Source organism: Oratosquilla oratoria, chromosome 4 (genome assembly GCF_046742065.1).
Source record: "Oratosquilla oratoria isolate Oo_2021 chromosome 4, ASM4674206v1, whole genome shotgun sequence".
In the NCBI taxonomy this organism is placed as follows: Eukaryota; Metazoa; Arthropoda; class Malacostraca; order Stomatopoda; family Squillidae; genus Oratosquilla; species Oratosquilla oratoria.
In genome coordinates, this window is record NC_134780.1 from 83,022,086 (window position 1) to 83,047,765 (window position 25,680).

At 41.7% G+C, this 25,680-nt stretch overlaps 1 protein-coding gene across 15 annotated transcripts in view; it reads left to right on the forward strand.

Annotated features, from left to right (window-relative positions):
• The window catches only part of LOC143024996 (transmembrane and coiled-coil domains protein 2-like), a 749,123-nt gene that overhangs the window by 628,182 nt on the left and 95,261 nt on the right, over positions 1-25,680 (forward strand). For 2 of the 15 annotated variants that reach the window (XM_076184587.1, XM_076184586.1), the window contains exon 2: positions 12,412-13,007. The exons of the other annotated variants lie outside the window; for them this stretch is intronic. In XM_076184587.1, the coding sequence (XP_076040702.1) occupies positions 12,466-13,007 (542 nt within the window). In that variant the 5' untranslated portion in view covers positions 12,412-12,465. The remainder of the gene's footprint in view (positions 1-12,411; positions 13,008-25,680) is intronic. 15 annotated transcript variants of the gene reach the window in all.

Here is a 25,680-nt window from a genome sequence, read left to right on the forward strand (position 1 = left end):
TGCTGGTCTCTCGCATTCAGTGGGTTTGAATCCCGCACTCCTCTCCGATTCCCAGCAGTGACTGTTACCTGCCCCAACACTCCAAGCGCAATATAGGGGCAAAGGTGACGGCATCGGCCGCAACTATTTAGCGTCTCCTGGCGTAGGCCCCTCACCAACGGGCTCTATGAGCCTCGAGATGGAACTTGGTATTCTTTTGGTGCGTAAATACCTTTTGGAGGTTGTGTCTGATTACCTGCGCCATCTGGTCCTCCTCCAACACGATATGGTCCTCCTCCAACACGATCTGGTCCTCCTCCAACACGATCTGGTCCTCCAAAACGATCTGGTCCTCCTCCAACACGATCTGGTCCTCCAACACAGTCTGGTCCTCCTCCAACACGATCTGGTCCTCCTCCAACACGATCTGGTCCTCCTCCAACACGACCAAGTCCTCCTCCAACACGATCTGGTCCTCCTCCAACACGATCTAATCCAACACGATTAGATCCTCCCACAACGTAAAGATTTCTTTCGCGAAATTGAATCAAGGCAAATTCGTCTTCGTGGTCACCTAAGTGGGAAGGTCGCCAGGAGCGTTATCGGGTTCCAATAGAGAACAAAAACGCATCGCCTTTTCAGTGACGTCATAGATTACGTCATTGTGGAGAGAGAGAGAGAGAGAGAGAGAGAGAAAAGAGACAACATAAGAATGGGGGAGACTGCAAGAGACCATAAGACCTACACTAGAGAGAGTGAGGGGTGAGAGAACATAAGAATGGAGGAGGCTGCAAGAGACTATAAGGCCTACATTAGAGAGAGAACATAAGAACGGAGGAGACTACAAGAGACCATAAAGCCTACACTAGAGAGAGAGAGATGACGTCATAGGACAGCCACGCCAATTGGAGGTATACATCTCTCTGGATAGAAATGATGTCATGGTGACGCTATATATCACGTCACCGGCTCGGCTTTGAAGGAGCTGGGCGACCTTGGAGCGCCTGTAGAGAGACGAAGGACTTGTTCCAGTTCTTAATATATATATACATACATATATACATACATATATATATATATATATATATATATATATATATATATATATATATATACATTCTGACAACCACATTGCACTTTGATTCTAAGCCGCCATCAAAGGCCGACATGCAGAAATTGAAAATGCCGCATTTCAATTTCTGCATGTCGGCCTTTGATGGCTTAGAATTAAAGTGCAGTGTGGTTGTTAAAATGTATCTTCTCTAATCACTGGGACCCATTCAGTGTTGTACATATATATATATATATATATATATATATATATATATATATATATATATATATATATATATATATATATATATATATATATATATATATATATATATATATATATATATATTCGTTTAACAGTCCTTCTCGAAGTACCGGAGAGTTTCTTTGCGAAGTGGTCAGTGGGACAATCCTCTCCGACGCCCCTCCCCCTGCCGAGACTTCGGGGGCAGTTCATGAAAGCGAAAGCCTATAAGTACACGAAAAGAATTGAAGGACTCGTAAGACTATAAGACAATGAGAATGGAGGAGACTGCAAGAGACCCTAAGGCCTACACTAAGCAGTTCCATGCCCCATATCACCTGTGATTCCTATCTACAAAGTTACCTAACCCTTCTTAAACCTAAGTTTGTCCAATTTGATCGGAAGATGAAGGGTTATGAAGACCTTTTTGGTTTATAATTTTTTCTTTAGATTTTATTTTATTTCATGTGTTTAATGAGAAATATTTCCTTTCTCGGTCTGTTGTCTGTGGCATTTTGTGATATGTTTTTAGTCTTTTTATTTAAAGGAAAGCCCTTTACGCAGCGAAATGGACAAGAACAATGTTATATATATATATATATATATATATATATATATATATATATATATATATGTGTGTGTGCGTGTGTGTGTGTGTATGTGTGTGTGCGTGTGTGTGTATCTGTATATGCGTGTATGTGTGTGTATGGAGTGTTCTTATTTTCCAACACTATGTTCATGAAATATGTTTTTTTGGCGGTTATTTACTTTAGTAGTCTCAGGCTTGTTTGACAAGAGAATAGCCTCATGAAAATGGGGTGGGGGGGGAGGAAGAGGAGGAAGAGGAGGAGGACACTTATTGCTCCACTCGGTCGTGATCCTTCTCGAGTTATGCCTCCCCGCCCGTCAGAGTCCTCAAGGTCTTTACGAGATCCTTAGAGGGGGTTTACACGGTATAACGGTTCGTCGAACGCGGTTCGACAGACACGTCTTTAATAGTGATGTGTGAACGTGTGAACGGGGGGTATTTGGGGTTTAACCAACATGTTCGACAACCATATACCCCGTTCACACGTTTAGACATCACTTTAAACACGGGTCTGCCGTGTAAACCCCCCTTACCCTCGCGAGTGCCAAAGATTGGCACCCAGTGGCACTGACGGGATCTCCCGTCTTTCGCGGCGCACTGACGGGATCTCCCGTCTTACGCGGCGCACCGACTGGATCTCCTGTCTATCGCCTCTCTCGCGTCCGATCCTTTGGAGTGTCCGATCCTTTGGAACAAGGGTCACCAGACTTTGTTCACAGCGGGTCGCCAGATAACTGAGAGAATGACGATCGCTGGAAGGCCGCGTAACCATCTTGTTCAATAGAATACAGTGAATACACAAAAGATAAAGACAGACATATCTATTTACCAATAGACAAAATACAAAATACACAAAAATAAATACAGACATATCTATTTACCAATAGACAAAATACAAAATACACAAAATATAAAGACAGACATATCTATTTACCAATAGACAAAATACAAAATACACAAAAGATATAGACAGACATATCTATTTACCAATAGACAAAATACAAAATACACAAAAAATAAAGACAGACATCTAATTACCAATAGACAAAATACGAAATACACAAAAAGTAAAGACAGACATATCTATTTACCAATAGACAAAATACAAAATACACAAAAGATAAAGACTGACATATCTATTTACCAATAGACAAAATACAAAATACACAAAAAATAAAGGCAGGTAAATCTATTTGCCAATAGACAAAATACACAATAAAGACAAACACAGATCATATTTATTTGCCAATAAACAAACTACAAAATACACAAAAAGTAAAGACAACAAACATATATACTTACAAATAAAAAACTACAAAATACACAAAAAATAAAAACAAACGCAAAACATATTTATTTGCCAATAAACTAAATACAAAATACACAAAAAATAAAACGAACACAAAACATAAATATAATTATGTAATAAAAAGGGAGCAAAATTTGAATTCGAATTCATCGGGGTTTCAATTCTACATAAAGGAAAAATATTTATAAAACCAATCAAACTAGTCAGCCAAAAATGATTATGATGATCATAATAATTAATATACAATATAGTATAGATATAAAATATTCCCGCTTTGAAACACTGAGGCTCCTTTCCTACGACTTTTCGCCGTGCCCTGTCCACGACACGACGCCGTGTTCTCGCATAACTTTGAGTGTCTCAGGACGCTTTCACACGTGGTCATGACGTGGTCGGCGCACGGCGAAAAGTCGTGTCCGAGAGTTGGAATTTCGATCCTGATCCAACGGATTCTAGACCAGGTGGGACGGTCTAGAAGCTGAATTTCTAGATTTAAACCAAGACTGAGAGTGTTATCTAGCTGAATAAGTCTGTGGGGTCTGTTGAGCCCAGCGAGGCAATCAGACCAACTGCCAACATTGTAGTCAAGTCACGAACTACGCACAGCTGGATGATGAAGTTCTGCCTTGGGGTGTACTCTATCTAGAACCGTATTCTTAGACATAAGAACATGAGAATGGAGGAGTCTGCAAGAGGCCATAAGGCCTACACTAGGCAGTTCCATGTCCCTTACCATACATTAGATTAACCTTCTCTTAAAGCAACCGATTGTTTCAGTGCTCACTACATAGTACAATAGAACATAAGAACGGAGGAGACTGCAAGAGACCATAAGGCCTACACTAGGCAGTTCCATGTCCATTACCACCTGTCATCTCCATATGGGTACTAAGTCTATTCCGTTCGTTAAGCACTCTGTGGGTGAACCAGTTTAACCTAAAATTGTCCAATTTAAGCCCAAAGACGAAAATGAGGGAGTCAGTGACCATAAACAGTAAACATTAAACGACTTTATGGTCGGGTGCAATAAGGTTCATGTTTGTTTACACATTATGGAGGACCCAAACTTTTTAAGTTTAAGAATACGGTTATGGGTTACTTTACCAGCGCTTTTATCCTTGTGGATAAATACAATTTCGTGCTTTAGGACGCATCTTTGATGAATATACTGTATATATATATATATATATATATATATATATATATATATATGTATATATTATAATATATATATATATATATATTATATAATATATATAAATATATAATATATATATATATATATAATTATATATATGCATATATATATATATATATATATATATATATATATATATATATATATATGTATATATAACTTCGGAGGCCACCATTCTTTCGCTATCTCGACGTAACATCTCTCTGAACGACGGCGGAAAGAGAGAGAAAGAGGAGAGAGAGAGGGAGAGGAAGAAATAGAGTGAAGACTAAAATAATTTAATCAAAATTATTGTGAGAAATTAAGAAAGTAAATCTTAAAAAGACCTCCCAAAGTGAGGAAGAGATGGCCAACGCATTAAAACTGAGACGAATGAGAGTTTGTAGAAAACGTAATTAATTGAGCCAGAAAAGAAAATGGGCACTCAAAGAAAAAGGATATATCAATTGCTCACATACATATGCGCACACACACACACACACACACACACACACACACACACACACACACACACACACACACGGACGCACACACAGACACGTGCGCGCGCACACACACACACACACACACACACACACACACACACACACACACACACACACACACACACACACACACACACACAGACATACACACACACACTCTACACACACACACACTCGCACAGACACACACACACACACACTCGCACGCACACACACACACACACACACACACACACACACACACACACACACACACACACACACACAGAGACGCACACACACTCGCATAGACATACACTCAGACACACACAGACAAATTAAATTCATGAACGTTATTACATTTTGAAACCTTTTCCCATTATCTCGATCTGACATGGAAGCCGACAGCGTGTCTATTTTTTTTTTTTTTTCCTGATACAATCAAGTTGGTCGGTGAAAACTTCCTCTCGCCCCGTCAACCATATTAACACCTCGGCTGAAATGATTAATACAATGCTTCGACTAAATTCGTTTCGCTTCACGAACTACCCCTACCAAAGGTTCCGAGTACGGGACCTCCTTAGAAGAACATAACAATGGAGGAGACTGCAGGAGACCATAAGGCCTATGAGTATACTAGAGAGTTCCATGAGCCCTGACCACTTGTCATTCTCATCCACAGAGTTCTCTCATCTTGTAAAACAGCCACTTGTTTCAGCGCTCGCTACTTGATTAATAAGTTTATTCCATTCGTTAACTACTCTGAGGGTAAATCAGTTCTTGTCTATGTCCTTAAGCCTATATATACGTACTTTATATGTATATATATTATATATATACGTATATATATGTATATATATATGTATATATATATGTATATACATGTATATATATATGTATATATATGTGTATATATATGTGTGTGTATATATATATATATATGTATATATGTATATATATGTATATATATATATGTATGTATATACACACACATACTCGTATATGAGGGAAGATCCTAGACAACTAGAAAATAACATGCATGGTTCCTCTTTCTAAAGGCAACAACCTTTTTAGAAATAATTACCGCCAAGGGATTTGATTCAGATGATTTATTTATATACTCTTGTTTTCTGGGAAGGGGAGTCCCCCCTTAGCTGAATAAAATCACCAGGCGGCAGTCAGAACACAGGTACAAGTGAAAAGCAGCGAGAGGTCCTGTTCACACTAGCGGTTTGAACCGTGCGGAAACCGCCTAGTCAAGGGAAAACTGTGCGGTTGTTTGTGAACGCCTTCACTGACATTGTAGATTTAACACCAATGGTTGAAACCGCTAATGTCGACAGACCCAAAGAGTGATTAGCCTCTGGATAGGGAGTTGTGATGTAGTGTATGAATTGTGTTTATTGAAGCGTGTTTCTTTGTATATTTTTGGACTCCATATACGAATGGAAAAGTGTTTCGATATTCGACCGGAAGTGTATCAAGATGCGAATAAAAAAGAAAAGAAAAGAATCAAGTTACTAATGGGAAAATGTCTCAAGATAACGAATAGAAAAGTGTTTCGATATACGAGTGAATGTTTCGATATTCGAATGTTTCGATATTCGAATTAATGTTTCGATATACCAATTAAATGTTTCGATATACGAGTGAATGCTTCGAGATACGAACGAATGTTTCGCTATACGAATTAATGTTTCGATATACGAATTAAAATGTTTCAATATACGAATAAAAGTCTCGATATCGGAATGAAGGTTTCGATATACGAATATATATTACGATACACGAATGAAGACAATTTTGATACACGAATGAAACTTTTCAAGATACGAATGAATTGTTTCGATATACGAATGAATTGTTTCGATATACGAGTGAAGGTCTCGATATACGGAAAAGTGTTTCGACATACGAATAAATGTATCGACATACAAATCTCAAGATACGAATGGAAAAGTGTTTCAATATAAAAATGGAAAAGGGATTTCGATAGACAAATGGAGGAATTATCATATAAACAACATCCAGTGCCAAGGCTAGCTGGACATGGGGATTATTTACTTATATATTTTTAGGACAACTCTATATGTTCGAGGACCACTCCAGAGAGAGAGAGAGAGAGAGTAATGCTCTCGTGACATCTCTACTGACGTCAGGCGATTTTATTCAGTTGATATTTGGTCCTCACCCTTCACCTCTCCCTCCTCTCCCTCCTCCTCCTCATATTCCTCTCACTATATCCTTCCCCCTCTTCCTCTCCTTACACTCCTTTCCTCTTCCTCTTCCTCTCCTCACTTTCCTTTCCCTCTTCATCTTCCTCTCCTCTCCCTCCTCTCCTTCCTCTCCCTCATCTGCTTCTCCCCTTTCATCTCCTTCCTCTCCCTTTTCTCCTCTCTCTTCCTCTCCCTCCTCCTCTTCTTCCTCACCCTCCTCACCTTCTTCTTCTCTCTCTTCCTCGTCTTTCTCTTCTCTCTCTCCGTCTACCTCCTTTCTCTCTTTTGTCTCTCTCATACACTTCCTTCTTTCCTCATCCTCTCCATCCTCACCACCCTTTCCCAACCTTCCTCTCACTCTCCCTCCTCCTCCACTCTCCCCCCCTCTCTCCCCTCATCTCACTCTCTATTCACTCTCCCTCTTCGCCCATGTATTCCTCCTTTTCCTCCCCTCACCCCCTCTCATTTCTTTTCCTTCGTCCTCTCCTTTCCTCCCCTCTTTCTCCCTCCCCTCTCTCTCCCTCCCCTCTCTCTCTCTCCCTCTTCCTCTCCCTCTCCTCCCACTTCTCACTCACCATGTGTCCGGGAAGTTTTTTTTTTTTTTGGGGGGGGGAGGGAGTGAAGTCCGGGAACCGTCCGGGATTTTGCGTGGTTTCCGGTTCCTCCCTCTCTGTCACACAATTTTTGATCCGCTGCGTCCTCCGACCTTCTTCTCCACACTTTATATTCCGGGGGAGGTCGGGGGGAGGGGCGAGGCGGAAGGAGTCCGGGGGGCGAGGGGGGAGGGGTCCGGGGGGGCGAGGGGCGAGGGGGAGGAGTCCGGGGGGGCGAGGGGGAGGAGTCGGGGGGGGCGAGGGGCGAGGGGGAGGATTCCGGGGGGGAGGGGGGGAGGAGGCCAGGGGCGAGGGGGAGGAGGCCGGGGGCGAGGGGCAAGTGGGAGGATGCCGGGGGGGTGAGGGGGGAGAAGGAGGCCGGGGGGGCGAGGGGGGGAGGCCGGAGGGGAGTGGGAAGGAGGAGGCGGGAGGATTAGAAGGCATGGAAGGAAAGAGAAATTATGTCAGGGAAGATGAGGGCGGAGTGGGAAGAAGAAGAAGAAGAAGAAGAAGAAGAGTTTAGGAGCGATAAAATGAAAAGTGAACACCGAGAGAGAGAGAGAGAGAGAGAGAGAGAGAGAAGGCATAAATGAAGAAAGTACTTAATTGGATATCGAGACAGAAAATGTGTATACCATCGCTTCATTCTCAAAAGCTCATTCCTCCACCTCTCTCTTTTTTTCTCTCTCTCTCTTTCTAAAAAAAATCTTAAGACTTTTTCAGTCTGTCCATGAGTTTTGCACGTTCTCCGCCATTTGCCTCTCTCTCTCTCTCTCTCTCTCTCTCTCTCTCTCTCTCTCTCTCTCTCTCTCTCTCTCTCTCTCTCTCCCTCCCTCCCTCCCTCCCTCCCTCCCTCCCCCCTCTCCCTTTCCTCCCCCCCCTCTCTCTCTCTCTCTCTCTCTCTCTCTCTCTCTCTCTCTCTCTCTCTCTCTCTCTCTCTCTCTCTCTCCCTATCTCTCTATCTTACCCCCTCTCTTTCCTCCCCCTCACACTCTCTCTCTCTCTCTCTCTTTCTCTTCTCCCCCTCCCCCTCCCCCTCTCTCTCTCTTTCTCTCTAACACCTCCGCTCGAACCTATTTGCATGTCATTCCTCTTCCGAAATCATTTTGCACATTGTCAAGGCCGTCCTTTGGACAAGCATACATAGACACACACACACACGCACACACACACACACACACACACACACACACACACACACACACACACACACACACACACACACACACACACACACACACACACCTCTACTTGAATAAACAAATGCAAATATATAACAACACGTACATGTTATTGAAATATGCTCTGAAAAATCGTACACACACACACACACACACACACACACACACACACACACACACACACACACACACACACACACACACACACACACACACCTCTACTTGAATAAACAAATGCAAATATATAACAACACGTACATGTTATTGAAATATGCTCTGAAAAACCGTACAAGTTGTCTTGTGACGTTGCTCCGTTATTAAAGTAAATATCGAAGTAACCGTTATTGAAGTAATTATTGAAGTAACCGTTATTGAATTGATTATTGAAGTAACCGTTATTGCATTGATTATTGAAGTAACCGTTATTGAAATAATTACTGAAGTAACCGTTATTGAAGTAACCGTTATTGAAGTGATTATTGAAGTAACCGTTATTGAAGTCATTGTAAAGTTGTTATTGAAAAGTGCGTTTTCGTTCAATTGTGTCTCTCCACAAGGCCGACCGGGCGAAGGATTCGAGACAAAAACTGGCCCAGGGACCAACGACGAATCCTGTGTTTGTCTCCTGTGCTCCGGGTGTCCAAGAAGTGGTGTTGGCACTGGTGCAATAACGGGTGCTGGTGTTTGTTGGTGGTGCAAGACGTAGGTGGAGGAAGGGGTGCTGGTGTTTGGTGTTGGTGCAAGAAGTGGTGCTGGTGTTTGGTGTTGGTGCAAGAAATGGGTTGGTGCTGGTGCAGAAAGTTGATGCTGGTGTTTGTTGTTGGTGCAAGACGTAGGTGGAGGAAGGGGTGCTGGTGTTTGGTGTTTGGTGTTGGTGCAAGTAATGGGTTGGCACTGGTGCAAGAAGGGTTGCTGGTGTTTGTTGTTGGTGCAAGACGTAGGTGGAGGAAGGGGTGCTGGTGTTTGGTGTTGGTGCAAGAAGTGGTGCTGGTGTTTGGTGTTGGTGCAAGTAATGGGTTGGCACTGGTGCAGAAAGTTGATGCTGGTGTTTGGTGTTGTTGCAAAAAGTGGACTGGTGCTGGTGCAAGTAGTGAGTGTTGGTGTTGGTACAGGAAGTAGGTGTTGGCGTTTGGTGTTGGTGCAAGAAATGCTGTTGGTACTGGTGCTAGAAGTGGGTATTGGTGCAAGGATTGGGTGTTGGTGTGTGGTGTGGGTGAAGATGATGTTTGCTATTACACCATGCTTACTTGGTGGAAGCCTGGGTTGGATAACGTGTTGCAAGGTATGTGTGTGTGTGTGTGTGTGCGTGCGTTTGTGTGTATTCACCTTGGTCTTTGGATCGCTTGTTGGACTCGTGATCGACAGCTATTTCCCTCCAGGAAGAGAGCTCAGAGCTCGTATGACCGATCTATGGGTAATGCTATGACCTTACACACACACACACACACACACACACACACACACACACACACACACACACACACACACACACACACACAACTCCCCGCGCACGAGAGTCGGAGTAACGACCCGAAGCGCAGCAATACCGAAATGATTTCGGCCCTGGGTAGGATTCGAACCAGGTACTGCCGCACCTCCGTACTGGCAGTCCAGTACTCTATCAACTGCGCCACCGTGTGTGTGTATGCGTGCATTTGTGTGTGTGTGTGCGTGCGTTTGTGTGTGTGTGTGTGTGTGCGTGCGTGCGCGCGTGCTGTACCCTTCCGTTTTTGTTTTTGTTTTTTTCTTTTCTTTATTCTTATCATCAGAGTGCTTATGAGTGCCACTCATCCTGTGACGCCTTTGCCTCTCGCGTGACTCAACGTTTCCTGTTGTGCGCAGGTCTCTGTTCACATCATCCCTACCAGTGTTCTGTTCCCATTCAGTAAACAAGACCAGAACTTTCTCAACGGTTCACTACAAAAAAAAAATAAATAATGCACTAACCTAACCCAACCTTTGATACATTGTAAAATGCAATGCATATATATATATATATATATATATATATATATATATATATATATATATATATATATATATATATATATATATATATATTCTTTCATCTTATCAACCACATTAACCTTTTCCATTTAAATTCCTCGCAAACTCGATCGAGACTAGCAGGACCTCGATGGAACCATATTCGGAAACTGATACGCTGTCGGGCTGAACTCGTACCTAGCCGATACGTAGCAAGTAGACAGTAACTGTATATATATATATATATATATATATATATATATATATATATATATATATATATATATATATATATATATCATAGTACGTAGAGTGTGTGGGCTTCCAAGTGATGTCAAGATGTCACGGGGGGGGGGGAAGGTGATATCACCCGAAATATACGTAATCGGGGAAGGTATCTACTTGGAAAGAATTCTGTTAACCAGCATGATTTCATTCACGCTTCCCTGGATAAATGAAATCGTCTGTCGATAGAATGAAATGTTGAAAGTGTCATCACCTTATATAAACAATGTATTATTATTATTAATTATTATTATTATTATTATTATTATTATTATTATTATTATTATTATTATTATTATGATGATGATGATGATGATGATGATGATGATGATGATGATGATGATGATGATGATGATGATGATGATGATGATTGATGATGATGATGTGTACATATGTATAATAAAACCACTTGGAAAAGTAAAATGAAAGGTGACCGAACGTTTTCGTCTATTTAAGACGTTTTCAAAGTGTCTTAGATAGACGAAAACGTTCGGTCACGTTTAATTCTATTTTCCAAGTGGTTTTATTACACATTTGTGAATCACATGTTTTTGTGATTTATTCGCATGTGTGCATATATATATATATATATATATATATATATATATATATATTTATATTTATATATTTTAAGATGGAGACCTGTGTTGAAAATGGTGACTATTATACCTTTGAGCGATGACTGTTTCACAAGCAAACGTCATAATATCGGCGGTACTTTCAACGCTTCACATTCGAGTGTGTGTCTTACCCCCAAAGGCGGGTTTTTCAATTTTTGTGAAAGTTTTCTTTATTATGGTGCGTGTTGTCGGCACCGTCTTCGTCTTGGCCTCGTAACGAATTTCGTACTTTTACCAAATAATTCCATTCGTGTTTTCATGGCGGAGTAAGATTACTTTACCGCTTGACGCATCTTTTTTTTTATTAGTTTTTTTTTTCTATTTATTTGTATTTTTCTATTGGTTAACTTTGTTGCCAAAAAAGTATTCGCTTCTGTCGACCGAAAACAAAACTTGATAGCTTCTGAGCTTGGTACGTTTTCCTTGTTACGGAGGTGTATATATATAATATACATGTATATATATATGTATATATATATATATATATATATATATATATATATATATATATATATATATATATATATATTTTTTTTTTTCTTAGCAGGACGCGTGCCACCTGCCCAGACCTTAACCAAAGTAACAAAGCCAAACAACTCAGGCGCGTGTTTGTTGTCAAATCCCAATTGTCTCCGATAAACCCCGCAACCCCGTTACTAACATCCCCTCATCTCTCCTTCCAAAACCTTCACAGTACACCTCGACTATGTCACCGATGCGATAAGACAGATAAGATAAGATAACTTGAATGGAAGAACTGATCGCATCGTCGCCTATCGTGGCCCTTCCCGTTAGTACAGTCTTCACCGCAGGGACCAGTGCACTCGTGGGCGTGATGTTGAGTCTGGGCGGGCTAGTGCCGCCTAACGGACACAACAACCATCGCCGTTCGAAGAGCGAGTGTGGCTTAGACAAAGAACGCATCCAGTACATCGGTTCGAGTCACACCAACGACAACTGGCCGCCCTCACGCCCTCGCACGCCCGTGAGCGACCACCCACACCATGCCCATAACCACCACCACTACGGGCACTTCCTGGACGGCGCCCACTTCACCTCCTCAGGGACTAAACTCGCCAAATCGCCGTCCAGGTCCTCCATCCCGGAGATCTTCATCACGACGGAGTCCGTCTCCGGTAGCGATGAAGGGAGTGGCAGGGGCGGCGGCGGGGGCTGCGGGACGGGGGTCCGAGGGGGCGTCAGCCCCGTCACCCGGCTTGCGGTCTTCTCCCTGGCTGACTTCCTGGACAACATCAGCACGGAAGCGGGGGATCTTCACGCCTGCAAGGGGTGAGCCTAATTGTGTCTCTGAGGTCTAACCCGGACCGAGGTGTAGTAAACTAGTATCACAGGATGTACATCTCAAGGTGTGCGTTGTACACGTCATAGGATGTACATCGTAAAGGTCACGGGGGGCGGGGAGTATTCCCTAAGGGCGCGTTGCCCCTCTATTTGTCTCGTTTGTGAAATGATAGATGCAGTTGCTATGTAGACATAATGTTGTGAATTGTGGATGTTGTGCTTATAGGGAAATGTAATAATTTGTCAGCATTTTAAATACATGTGTATGTATATATATATATATATATATATATATATATATGTGTGTGTGTGTGTCTGTGTGTGTGTGTGTATAAATATATAAACGGTACTTTTTTAGAAGTGCATACCTACGCGATATAGTAATAGAAAATTAGATAATAATTTTGTAAATTATAATACATCAACGTAATATGCATTATTCTTGGCGGAAATCAATGATAGACACAGTTGCTAAAATCTATAAACAAACAAACGAAATTGCGTAGACTCTTTTAGACACCATATTTGTTTTGATGAAGTCGGAGGTCGGAAACAACGACGACTGCCTGATGACCTCTAGGTAGGTAGGTTTGGTTAGATTAGGTAGGTTAGGTTAGGTTAGATTGGTTCGCTAGGTTCGGTTGGGTTAGAATGTACAAATTTAGCATACTTTAATTTCTTTGAACTCCGCCTCTATCAAAACAAACCTGGCGTCTCTAGTAGACAAAGCGGCTACGTTTGTTTGTTAATAGCCTTAAGCGACTGTTTCTATTATTGATTTCCGCCAAGAATAAAGTATATTACGCTGATGTATTATAATTTACAAAATTATTATTTAATATTCTATTACTATATCGCGTACATGTGCATTTCTAAAAAATTACTATATATATACTCGTGTGTGTGTGTGTTTGTGTGTGTGTGTGTGTGTGTATGTATTCACTTGGTCTTGGTCTTTGGATCACGTGTTGGACTCGTGATCGACAGCTATTTCCCTCCTGGAAGAGAGCTCAGAGCTCGTAGGTCCGATCTATGGGTAATGCTATGACCTTGCACACACACACCCCCAACTCCCCGCCCACGAGAGTTGGAGTAACACCCCTCAGCGCTGCGATACTGAAATTATTTCAGCCCCGGGCGAGGATCGAACCCGGACCTCCGTAGTGGCAGGCCAGAGCTCTAACCACAGCGCCATGAGAGGTGTGTGTGTGTGTGTGTGTGTATAATACACACACACACGTATTTAGTGAATTAGATAACTTTAGTCGATAGTGCCAGTTACCTGCACGCGTTAATTAAACTTATGTAATAAAAATAATCTGGAAGTTTAAATTCAGAAGTATTTTGTAATCGGACGAGGAATAATTCAATGCAGGAGGATTAAATTTGCTTTGGCTTTCTCATTAACTGTACAGCTAGTGAATGTACTCTACTGTAGAATTGTACTTTAGGATTGTACTCTAGGATTGTACTCTAGGATTGTACTCTAGCATTGTACTCAAAGGATTACAAAGACGGAGCATCCCGACAGGAGACCTTTTGGTCCATAACTAGGTCGGATGCGAAAAAATATAATGATGATAAATAAATAGAAATTATAATGATATGAATAATAAATAAAATAAATGCATAGGTATAGATAAATGATAATAAACAAGCAGGTAAATAGTAAATAATAAATTGACATAACCAATAATAAATGAAAAACAAGCAAATAAAAAGATCAAATAACAACAAACAAATAAGAAATAATAACAAACTAGAGAACTGGGTTTTCAAATATATAAGAAATTGTGACCTTAAATTTTTTCAATATTTTTCTAAATGTGATATATTCTACGTTATGTGCGCGTGCTTATAACTCGTATCAAAATGAAATAAAATAGAGTAGATTACATAAAATCAATTCAGATATTGCCATATTAGCAGGGGGGAGGGGGTGAAATGATTTAATAAAATGAATGTGGAAAATATATATATATTGCTTGCGTCGTCTATGACCTCTTGAGGTGATTTGATTCGGAAATAGAATAGATAGCGCTGGCGTGCTGCTCCAACCAAAATGAAAATTTCAGGGTCGGTATTTCGTTCGTCCGAAGGATTTTGGCAAATCTGACGAAGATAAACGACAAAAGTGGCAGAATGTTTCGATCAGCAGGTGTCGACTTCGGGCGGGTGAACTTGGCAGCTCTTGCGAACGGGCTCAAAGTTGTGTTTCTTATTTATTTATTTATTTATTTTTATTTTTTTCCTCTGTTTCTACTCCATTTCTTGTCATCTTTCTCCTTCGTCTTTTTCCTTTTCTCTTTCTACAACATTATAATCTTCATCTATTCCTTCTTCCTTTTTTTGCTCCAGTATCTTTTCCTCCAGTATCTTTTCCTCCGTCCTCCCTGGTCATCTTTTTCTTCTCCTTCCTCCTTCCTCCTCCTCCTCCTCCTCCTCCTCCTCCTCCTCCCCTCCTCTTCCTCCGCCTTCTCCAACTTTTTTCTTCTTTTTCTTTTTCTTCATTTTCTTTCTCTTCTTCTTCCTCCTCTTCTTCATCTTATTATTCTTCTTCTCCTCTCTTCTTGTCCTTTTTCATTTCTTTCCTCTTATCCTCCTCCTCCTTCTCCTCCTCCTTCATTCTTTTTTTCCACCTTATTGTGAACAACACCTGATGAACGGACCACTGTTGCGGTTGTCCTGTTTTTGGTCGACGCAGCTGTGGGTCGCGCGCATGCGCATGCGCACACGCAACTGTGCTTGACGACGAAGGATTATAACGCATTTTCTACCTCATTGGACGCACAAATCGAGAAAATTCATTTATTTTCGCTCATTTCCCGTTACTCGTGTGGAAAATCTGCATTTTTTCCCCTTCTATTCGTTTGTATGTGTGTGTCTTAATGTTATATTTGATTTCATTCTGCTTCAGTTCACTTGCGTTTTATAACTGATTTTTTTAATTTAGTTATTTAGGTGTTCATTTATTCATTGTGCTTGTTCATTAGCGTTTATGTTCATATTTATTTAGTTATTTAATTTTCTCTTTACACACACACACACACACACACACACACACACACACACACACACACACACACACACACACACACACACACACACATATATATATATATATATATATATATATATATATATATAATCCAACCAAATCAAATCAAATCAGCCATCTTGAGTCCACTGCTGAACAAAGGCCTCCTTCATAGCATTCCATGATTCACACGACCGCGCCAACCTCTGCCACGTCACTCCTGCAAACTTCTCAATCTCGTCTCTCCATCTCCTGTCTGGTCTCCTTCTTCCACGCTTCCTATCTCGCGGCGTCCACTCAGTAACACACTTGCTCCATCGCTCGTCAGTCGTTCGCACCAACTTACCTGCCCAATTCCACTTCCTCTCTTTTACCGCTTCCACATTATATTTCTCTCTAGTTAGCTCTCTAACCCAACTTGCTCTCATCGTTATTCCCATCATGTGTCTCTCTATTCTTCTCTGTGCAGTCCTTAGCTTTGTTTCTATCGCCTTCGTCAGTTTCCAAGTCTCACACCCGTAGATTATTGCTGGCAGAATGCATTGATTGTAAACTTTACGTTTCAAACACTTGATTGTTCATTTCTTTAGTTATTATTTATTTATTTGTTTATTTTTATGCCCATTTTTATGCTCATTCGTCATCCAGACTTGGGAGACGATCCTCACCGGATGTAACTGCAGATACGTCGTATCCGGTGATAAGCTTACAGTCGTGGGGTCCCGTCCTGGCTTCCGGGAAGTTTGCGCGCTCGCTGGAGCCAGTCCCCGGTAGCCCAGAACAAGGTTACCTAACTGCTCGGGACGGAATGTGGGATACCCACTTTTATTGTAACTATTTATTCGTTTATTTGGTGTGTATTCACCTTGGTCTTTTTTTGGATCACGTGTTGGACTCGTGATCGACAGCTATTTCCCTTCCGGACGAGAGCTCAGAGTTCGTATGACCGATCTATGGGCAATGCTATGACCTTACACACACACACACACACACCCAACTCCCCGCCCACGAGAGTCAGAGTAACGACCCGAAGCGCAGCGGTACCGAAATAATTTCGGCCCTGGGCAGGATTCGAACCATGTACTGCGAGCACCACCGTACTTCCCAGTCCAGTGCTCTACCAACCGCGCCACCGAGTCGTGTGTGTGTGTGTGTGTGTGTGTGCGTGTTTGCGTGTGTGTGCGTGTGTCAATGTGTAATGCCTGCCATTTGTATGTTTAATTTTATTCATTAATTCATTATTATTATTCATTTAATTCTTTACGTATTTATTTATTTGTTTATTAATTTTTTATTTATTTATTATTACTACATATTTATTTCCAATCCAACTTAGTTATGGAGCAAAAGGTCTCCTGTCGGCATGCTCTTCCTTTGTGTGTGTGTGTGTAATCTTTCCGGCCGTCACCCCGGGAATCGAACCGGGACCTGGCTTGGGATCAAGCTAGTTTAAAGTTTAATTCCTGGGGCGACGGCGGGAAAGATTATTTGTATGACCTACCTGTTACTAGCAATTCAATTTAGGTGTAATGTATATATATATATATATATATATATATATATATATATATATATATATATATATATATATATATATATATATATATATATATATATATTAGGTAAATTATATGTTATAAATTATTTTAAAAAATCGCAAAATTTTGAGTAGAAAGTGTTGAGTGAATTGAAGTTTGTATGATACTCAGGAAGAGGGACGTGCCCCTCTCCCACCCCCTTGAGAGTCTGAAGTTCATATTTACGAAGAAAAAGTTGAAATGGACGAACCGACACGTTGCAACGAAAAAGTCGGATTAATTTTGACATTATTATTATTGATAATATTATTATTGTTATTATTACAAGTGTTGTTGTTATTATTACACTCCCCACCCCATCCCCACACTTCCCCCACCCTATCCCTATCTTCGCCAACTCCCCACCCCTGCACTCCCTACACTCCCCACCCCACACTCCCTACACTCCCCACCCCACACTCCCTACACTCCCCACCCCTACACTCCCTACACTCCCCACCCCTACACTCCCCTCCCTACACTCCCCACCCCACACTCCCTACACTCCCCACCCCTGCACTCCCTACACTCCCCACCCTTGCACTCCCTACACTCCCCACCCCTACACTCCCTACACTCCCCACCCCTGCACTCCCTACACTCCCCACCCCTGCACTCCCTACACTCCCCACCCCTGCACTCCCTACACTCCCCACCCCTGCACTCCCTACACTCCCCACCCCTACACTCCCTACACTCCCCACCCCTACACTCCCCACCCCTACATTCCCCACGCCCATACTCCCCACCCTCACCACAACATCCCTCCCCCTCGCCCCGCCAACTCGTGACCTGCTTTTTGACCTCGTCTTGTACTCGTGACCTCTCTGCCTGATCCGTTGACCTCGATGACGATGCCTGAGTCCCCGTCATTACTCGAACCATAAAAATAGTGGAAGGAGTGGATTCTTCTTCCTCTTCTTCTTCCTCTTCCTCTTCATCCTCTTCTTCCTCTTCTTCCTCTTCTTCTTCCTCTTCCTCTTCCTCTTCTTCCTCTTCTTCCTCTTCTTCCTCTTCTACTTTTTCTCCTTCTCCTTCCTCTCCTTCTGCTTCTTCTGTTTCTTCTTCATCTTCTTCTTCTATTTTGTCTTCTATTTCTTCTTCTATATCTATTTCTATTTCTTTTCTTCTTTTCCTTATTCTTCGTTCTTGTCCATCTTTTTTTTCTTATTTTTCTTTCTTCTTGTTCTTCTTTTTCCTTCTTGTCCTTCTTTCTTCTATCTTGTCCTTCTTCTTTCTTTCTCTTTTTCATTTTTCTTTCTTTTTCCCTCTTTTCCTATTATTTCTCTTTCCTCTTCCTTCTTTTCTCTTTTTCTTGTCCCATCTTTTTTTCTTTTGTTCTTTGAAGAAAGTCCTTTGATCGTATTAAGTTCCCCCTTCTGGTTTGCGGATGGGATCTCCGTAGTCGACATGAGCCTCGCGGGAAGACAGACAGGGGAAAGAACTCGGGACCTCAACTAAGAAGTATTAACCAGAGCAAATTTGTTGTATTTTATTTATCGGAATATATTAATAAATTAATCAAAATAAATCCAATTGACAAACCTTGTATCATGAAGCTTTGGTGATTAACCAAATGAATATTATGTGTTTTTTGTAGCAAACTACGCGTTGCGCGAAGTTGGTTCTTCCTGCTTCTAAATTGAATTACGCCTTGACAGATTAAACGTGTACAGGACTGCGGTCCTTGTCTTGTTTGTAAAGCCAATAACCCAGTATTCATATGTATATATATGCATATATACATATATATATATATATATATATATAATATATATATATATAGAGAGAGAGAGAGAGAGAGAGAGAGAGAGGATCAAGTTGATGTGGGTGGCAAAAGGAAAGATTAGAATCCTAATTCGAGTTTTATTCTTGCCTAGATTCGCTATATGTGTATGTATGTATGTAGTTGTGTATGTATGTTCAGGTGTTCGTTGGATTTAAAACAACTCGCGCAATAGATTCAAACAGGAATTTGAGCCTTACGATGTGTTATGAGACGTTTGAATGTTCTTACGTGATGGAGACTTGGCAGCTGCGAAGGAGGGAGTGGGAGGGAGGGAGGGAAGGCCAAAGGAACGCAATTTTACGTTTGCGTGCGCAGGTCCGTGTACCCGGGTCAGAGTTGATAGATTTGTTTAACAGAAGTTGTGAGATAGTTAAATCAAGTTCCATTCATGTCTACAAAGAATATTGTCGAGTTGGTGGTGGACAAGAGGCTGATGGCTTTCCTGTCTTTCTTTTCCTTTTTTTTCTGGAGATTTGCCAACAGCGTTGAACCTCAAAAGAAAAAAGGAAAAGAAAGAACAAAGGAAATGTATACGAATATATATACATTCTTCTTTATTTCGTAAAAATGTTTCACCGCCCCCATCCGAAAAGCAATATATATATATATATATATATATATATATATATATATATATATACGTATATATATACGTATATATATATATATACGTATATATATATATATATATATATATATATATATATATATATATATATATATATATATATATATATATATATATATATAAACCGCATAGAAAATAAATAAATCAAACAATATGTATTTATCTTATTTTATATTTTTTACCCTATCGGTGCTCAAGTCTCGAGATTGAATTGCCCAGCTGTCGAGATCCAAAATATTGATGAATTTGCGGCCGGCGGCGACGGCGACGGCGGCAGCAGCAGCCGGCCAATTCTTCTTTTTCCGGCGACGAGCGCCTGTCCGGTGTGGCTGACTGCCGGGCCCCAAGTCTGCGAATCCGATGACGAGGAGGAAGGTGGGGAGGGGGGTCCTAATGACCGAGAGGGAGAGCCGCCGTCGCCGCCGGGGACGATAAAATGAGAGAGGGAGAGAGAGAGAGAGAGAGGGTGGGAGAGAGAGGGAGAGGAGGAGACAAAGAGAGTATGGGAGAGAGTGTAAGAGAGAGAGAGAGAGAGGGTGGGAGGGAGTAAGAGAGAGAGAGAGGGGGGAGGAGGAGACAAAGAGAGTATGGGAGAGAGTGTAAGAGAGAGAGAGAGGGTGGGAGAGAGTGTAAAAGAGAGCGAGGGAGGGAGGGAGAGAGAGACAGAGACAGAGAGAGGGAGAGAATATGGGAGGGAGAGAGGGGGCCAGAATGTGAAAGACAGAGAGAGACAAAGAGAGAGAAAAGGAGAGAGAGAGAGAGAGATATCCTTCGTGATAAAAGTGCCAGAAATCAGGAGATGGGGGCTGGCTCGGTGGCTTCGTCTTTGCACGCCACGCCGCCGCCTCGTATTGACAGAGACGCCCCGGGGGAGAGAGAGGTGGGAGAGGGGCAGAGGGGCAAGGGGGAGAGAGAGAGAGAGGACAGTCAGTCGCTTTCTTTTGAAAATCAATCGAGCGTGAATCCATGTCGCCAGTGTAATGCGAAATTTGAGGTCGCTTTTTTTTTTTTTCTCTCTTTTTTTTTTGCTGATTTGGGGGTGCATGACTTGAGGTGTATCTCTCTTTTTCTTTCTCTTTTTCTCTTTTTCTCTCTTCCTCTTTCTCCTCTCTACTTTCTCTTTCTCTATCTTTCTCCCTCTCTCTCCTCCTCCCTCTCCCCATCTCTCTCTACCTCTCCCCCTCTCTCTCTCTCTCTCTCTCTACCTCTCCCTCTCCCTCTCCCTCTCCTCTCTCTCTCTCTCTCTCTCGAGGACTGAGGCTGTATCGACTGGCCTTAATCTCCTACCCAATCATGACCTCACACATTGTCAATATCTGGAGACAACAATAGCAAAACTTCAAATCTCCACCCAAGACTTCACTCATAACTCCTCAAAGACTCGAAGGTACTTCTCGATACCCCTTTGTGAGACCTGGTATCGAACTCCTAACTCCTCAAAAACTCCAAAATACTTTGATACCCTTTTATGAAACCTGATATCGGTCTGACGGTCAACATCAATCAAATCAGATAAAATAAAATAAAATAAATAATCGATATCAATAAGATAAAACAAGATGAATGATCAATAAAAATTAATAAATAAAATGAGAAATAAAATAGAATAAATAGGTAATATAATTATTTAGAATAGATTATCAATAAAATAAGATAAAAATAAAATAAAACAAAATAAGATAGTCAATAGAATGAAATAAAATAAAATAGAACAACATTGAACAGAAATAAATAGTTAATCAAATAAAACGAATGAAAATTAAAAATAAAACAAGATAAATAATGAAGAGAAATTAATAGGTAATCAAATAAAACTAATAAAAATCAAAATAAAACCAAATAAAACAAGATAAATAGTCAATAAAATGAAAAACGGAACAAGATAAATAATCAATGGAAATAGATAAAGTAAAATACACAAGGTTAGCGTACTTTCGCTCTACATCGGCCTCGCCGCAGGGCAAGTTCGGTAGAGTCTCCTTTGGGACTTCGCGGGACCGATCATTCGTGTCCTCCTCCCAGGGAGGGATAGCTTACCTACGGGCGCCTCCTACTCCTCTCCTCCTCCTCCTCCTTCTTCTCTTCCTCCTCTTCTTCCTCTTCCTTCTCCTCCTCTTCCTCCTCCTCCTCTTCCTCCTCTTCCTCCTCCTCCTCCTACTCCTCCTCCTCCTACTCCTCCTCCTCCTACTCCTCCTCTTCTTCCTCTTCTTCCTCCTCTTCCTCTTCCTCCTCCTCTTCCTCCTCTTCCTCCTCCACTTCCTCCTCTTCTTCCACTTGCTCCACTTCTTCCTTCCCCTCAATCTTTTGGTCATCCTTCCCTCCTACTCCCCTTCCTCTTCTTCCTCCTCTTCTTCCTTCTCCTCTTCTTTCTCCACCTCTTCCTCTTCCTCCTCTTTCTCCCACTCTTCCTTCTCCTCTTCCTCCTCTTCTTCCTCTTGTTCCTCTTCCTCCACTTCTTCCTTCCCCTCATTCTTTTGGTTATCCTCCTCCTCTTTCCCTCCTACTCCTCTTCCTCCTCCTCCTCCACTTCCTCCCCCTCTCCCACATCTTCCTCCTTCCCCACATCCTCCTCCTCCCCCATTCCTCCTCCTCCTCCTCCTCCTCCTCCTCCTCCTCCTCCCCCTCTTCCTCTTCCACACCCTCCTCCTTCTCCTCCCCCCTCCCCCCACCATCCCCTCCCTTTCTTTGTGGCTTCAGCGGTCCTCCGGGTCTCCTTCTGCGGACACTTGGCTCCCCTGAGGAGGAGGAGGAGGAAGAGGAGGAGGAGGAAGAGGAGGAGGAAGAGTCTGCCACCGCTGCCGTGGAAGGTGAAACTCTTGGTTCTTCTTCTTCTTCCTGTGGGTTGTTCTCTTTCCTCAAGGCCGCGAGTTTCCCAATAGACTGTCCTCCTGTTTTTCCGAGGAGGAGTTAGAGGAGGAGGAGGAGGAGGAAGATGATGAAATGAAATGAAAAGGAGGAGGAAGACGAAATGAAAAGGAGGAAGAGGAAGATGAAATGAAAAGGAGGAAGAGGAGGAGGAAGAAGGGAAAAGCAGGAGGAGGGAGGAAGAAGAAATTAAAAGAGGAGGAGGAGGAGTAGGAAGAAGAAATTAAATTAAAATGAGGAAGAGGAGGATGAGGAGGAAGAAAGGAAAAGCAGGAGGAGGAGGAGGAAGAAGAAGAAATGAAATGAAAATGAGGAAGAGGTGGTGGAGAAGGAAGAATTGACTAGAAGGAGGGGAAGGAAGAGATGAAGAAGAGAAGGAAGGGGAGGAGGAGGAGGAGGAGGAAGTAAGAAATGAAGAGAAGGACAAGGAGGAATGAAGAGGAGGAAGAAAGGTGGTTCGGTGGATCTGTAGCAAGTGAAGCTGAGAGAGTAAGTGGAAGAAAAGAGAGAGAGAGAGAGAGAGAAAGAGAGAGAGAGGGTGAATTCACCGCTGAAGACGTGGGGGACATCACTAATTGAAAAATAATCTGACACGGAAGATTGTGTCAAAGACTTTCAGGAATACTAAATAGAGAAGAATAGATAGATTGATTTAATTGATTGATTAATTAAAGTAATATAGAGGGCTGGTGTAGGCAGTTGCCGAGATCAAAGTCGGGGTAAGGAATTATGATGAAGATTTTTTTTTTTAATCGGAAAGAAAATAAGATTTAGAAAAAGAAAAGAAGAAGAAAATATGCAGATGATGATAAAGGAGAAAAAGAGAAGGAAAATAAAAGGGAGGAAGAAGAAGAAAAGTTTCTACCGCCGCGGTTCGATTACAATGTAAGTCAGTGGAAGTGTTCACACGCACCCGTACATTTTTTCCTTGACTATGCGGTTCAAAATGCTAGTGTGGACAGGGCCTAAGGAGAAGGAAAGGGTGAGGAAGGGTGGGTAAGGTGCAGGAAGAGGGAGGAGGGGAGGGGAGGGGAAGGGAAGGGGCTTTAAGAAATATCGGCGGTTAGGGGGGAAATTGAAGTGAAGATGGAGGAGGAGGAGGAAGAGAAAGATGATAGTGATGAGAAGGAGGAGGGAGAAGATTAGAGGGGGAGGAAGAAGAGGAGGAGGAGGAGGAAGGGAAGGGGATATGAGGGGGAGGTGTAAGTGGAGTAGGGGAGAATGAGGAAAAAGGGGTGAAGAAGAAAGATGAGGAGGAGGAGGAAGAGGAGATGGGGAGGAAGAAGAAGAGGAAGGTGAGAACGAAGAAAAAGTGTTGGAGAAGAAAAATGAGGAAGAAGATGGCGAGACGGTGTAATAGATGAATAAAGACGAAGAGGAAAGGAGGAGGAAGAGGAAAAGGAAGAAGAATAGATGAGGAGGAGGAGAGGAGAGGAGGAAGAGGGAGGTGAAGAGGTGAAAAATTTTAAAAGGAAGAGGGGAAACGGAATAGATGGTGAGGAGGAGGAGAAGGCGAGGAGAGGAGGAGGAGAAAAAGAAGAACTAGAATGGCGAGGCTAAGTAGAAGAAGAGTAGAGAAGATAAAGAGGAGGAAGGAGGAGGAGGAGGCAAAACAGAGTCTGTGTTTCTCACGTGGCAAGTGAGACTAAAGACGTGTTATTTCTTCCGTGAGAAGACTCACTGACTGAACTGAGTCACTCACTGAGTGACTGACTGACTGACGAGAACTTTGCCTGTCTTCTTGGTCTCTTTTGTTCGTTTTTGTTTGTTTGTTGGCATTTAGGACGACAAGTGGTATTCAGCGCCGCAATTGCTGCCAGTTTTTGCTCTTTGCATGTTTGTATTCCTCATATTCTGCGACTGTGTGTGCATGTATATATATGTGTGTGTGTATGTGTGTGTGTGTGTGTGTGTGTGTGTGTGTGTGTGTCTGTGTATATATTTTTTCGTTTCGTTTGATTTATTTTCATTATTAGTATCATTATTATTGGTTGATTCTATTTTTTTTTTTTGGGGGGGAAGTGACTGTATGTGCGCTCGTGTGCTGAACTTAACCTTATCTTCCCTACAAAACCTCTTCTTCGACAGAAGCTCCCCCTAGAAAGAATTTTCTTTTCTTGATCAACAACACTTGTAGCCATGAAGATCCTTTCATCTTTTAGATAGATTTTCTCTAAATGAGAAATATTTTTCTAGAGGTGGTGGCACACTAGGCATTTCTTACAAGCATGCTACTTGCTTTTACTACAAATTTCTAGAATGTCAAATTACTCTTGCTGACGTCATAGAGCGAGAAACTGAACGACGAACTTATAAGAGAAGTTAAACCTAAAATACGAGTGTTAGACACATTGTTAGAAGTTTTTACAGAAGTCTAGAATATTGTAACCTAGATTGTCTCTACTCAAACAAAGTAGCAAAAGTGAGTAGCATGCTAGCCTAGTGTCCCGCTATCTAGCTGTCCACAGTAATTGGATAGCTCACGAGAGCCATCATGTCTATATTCTTCTCGAAATTTTGACTGTAAGAAGGAAATAAAGAAATAAAGGTGACATGAGCCCAAAAATGTTCAGAAGAACAGATCCATATAATGTCTGGTGCAGGAATGGAAAAAAATATTTTAATTAATCTATTTATTCATTTTTTTTATTTTGTTATTGTTTAATTATCTGTTCATGTACTTGTTTATTTGTTTGTCTATTTACGTATTCATTTATTTGTTTTGTTATTATTTATTTATGTATCTATTCATGTATTTGTTTGTA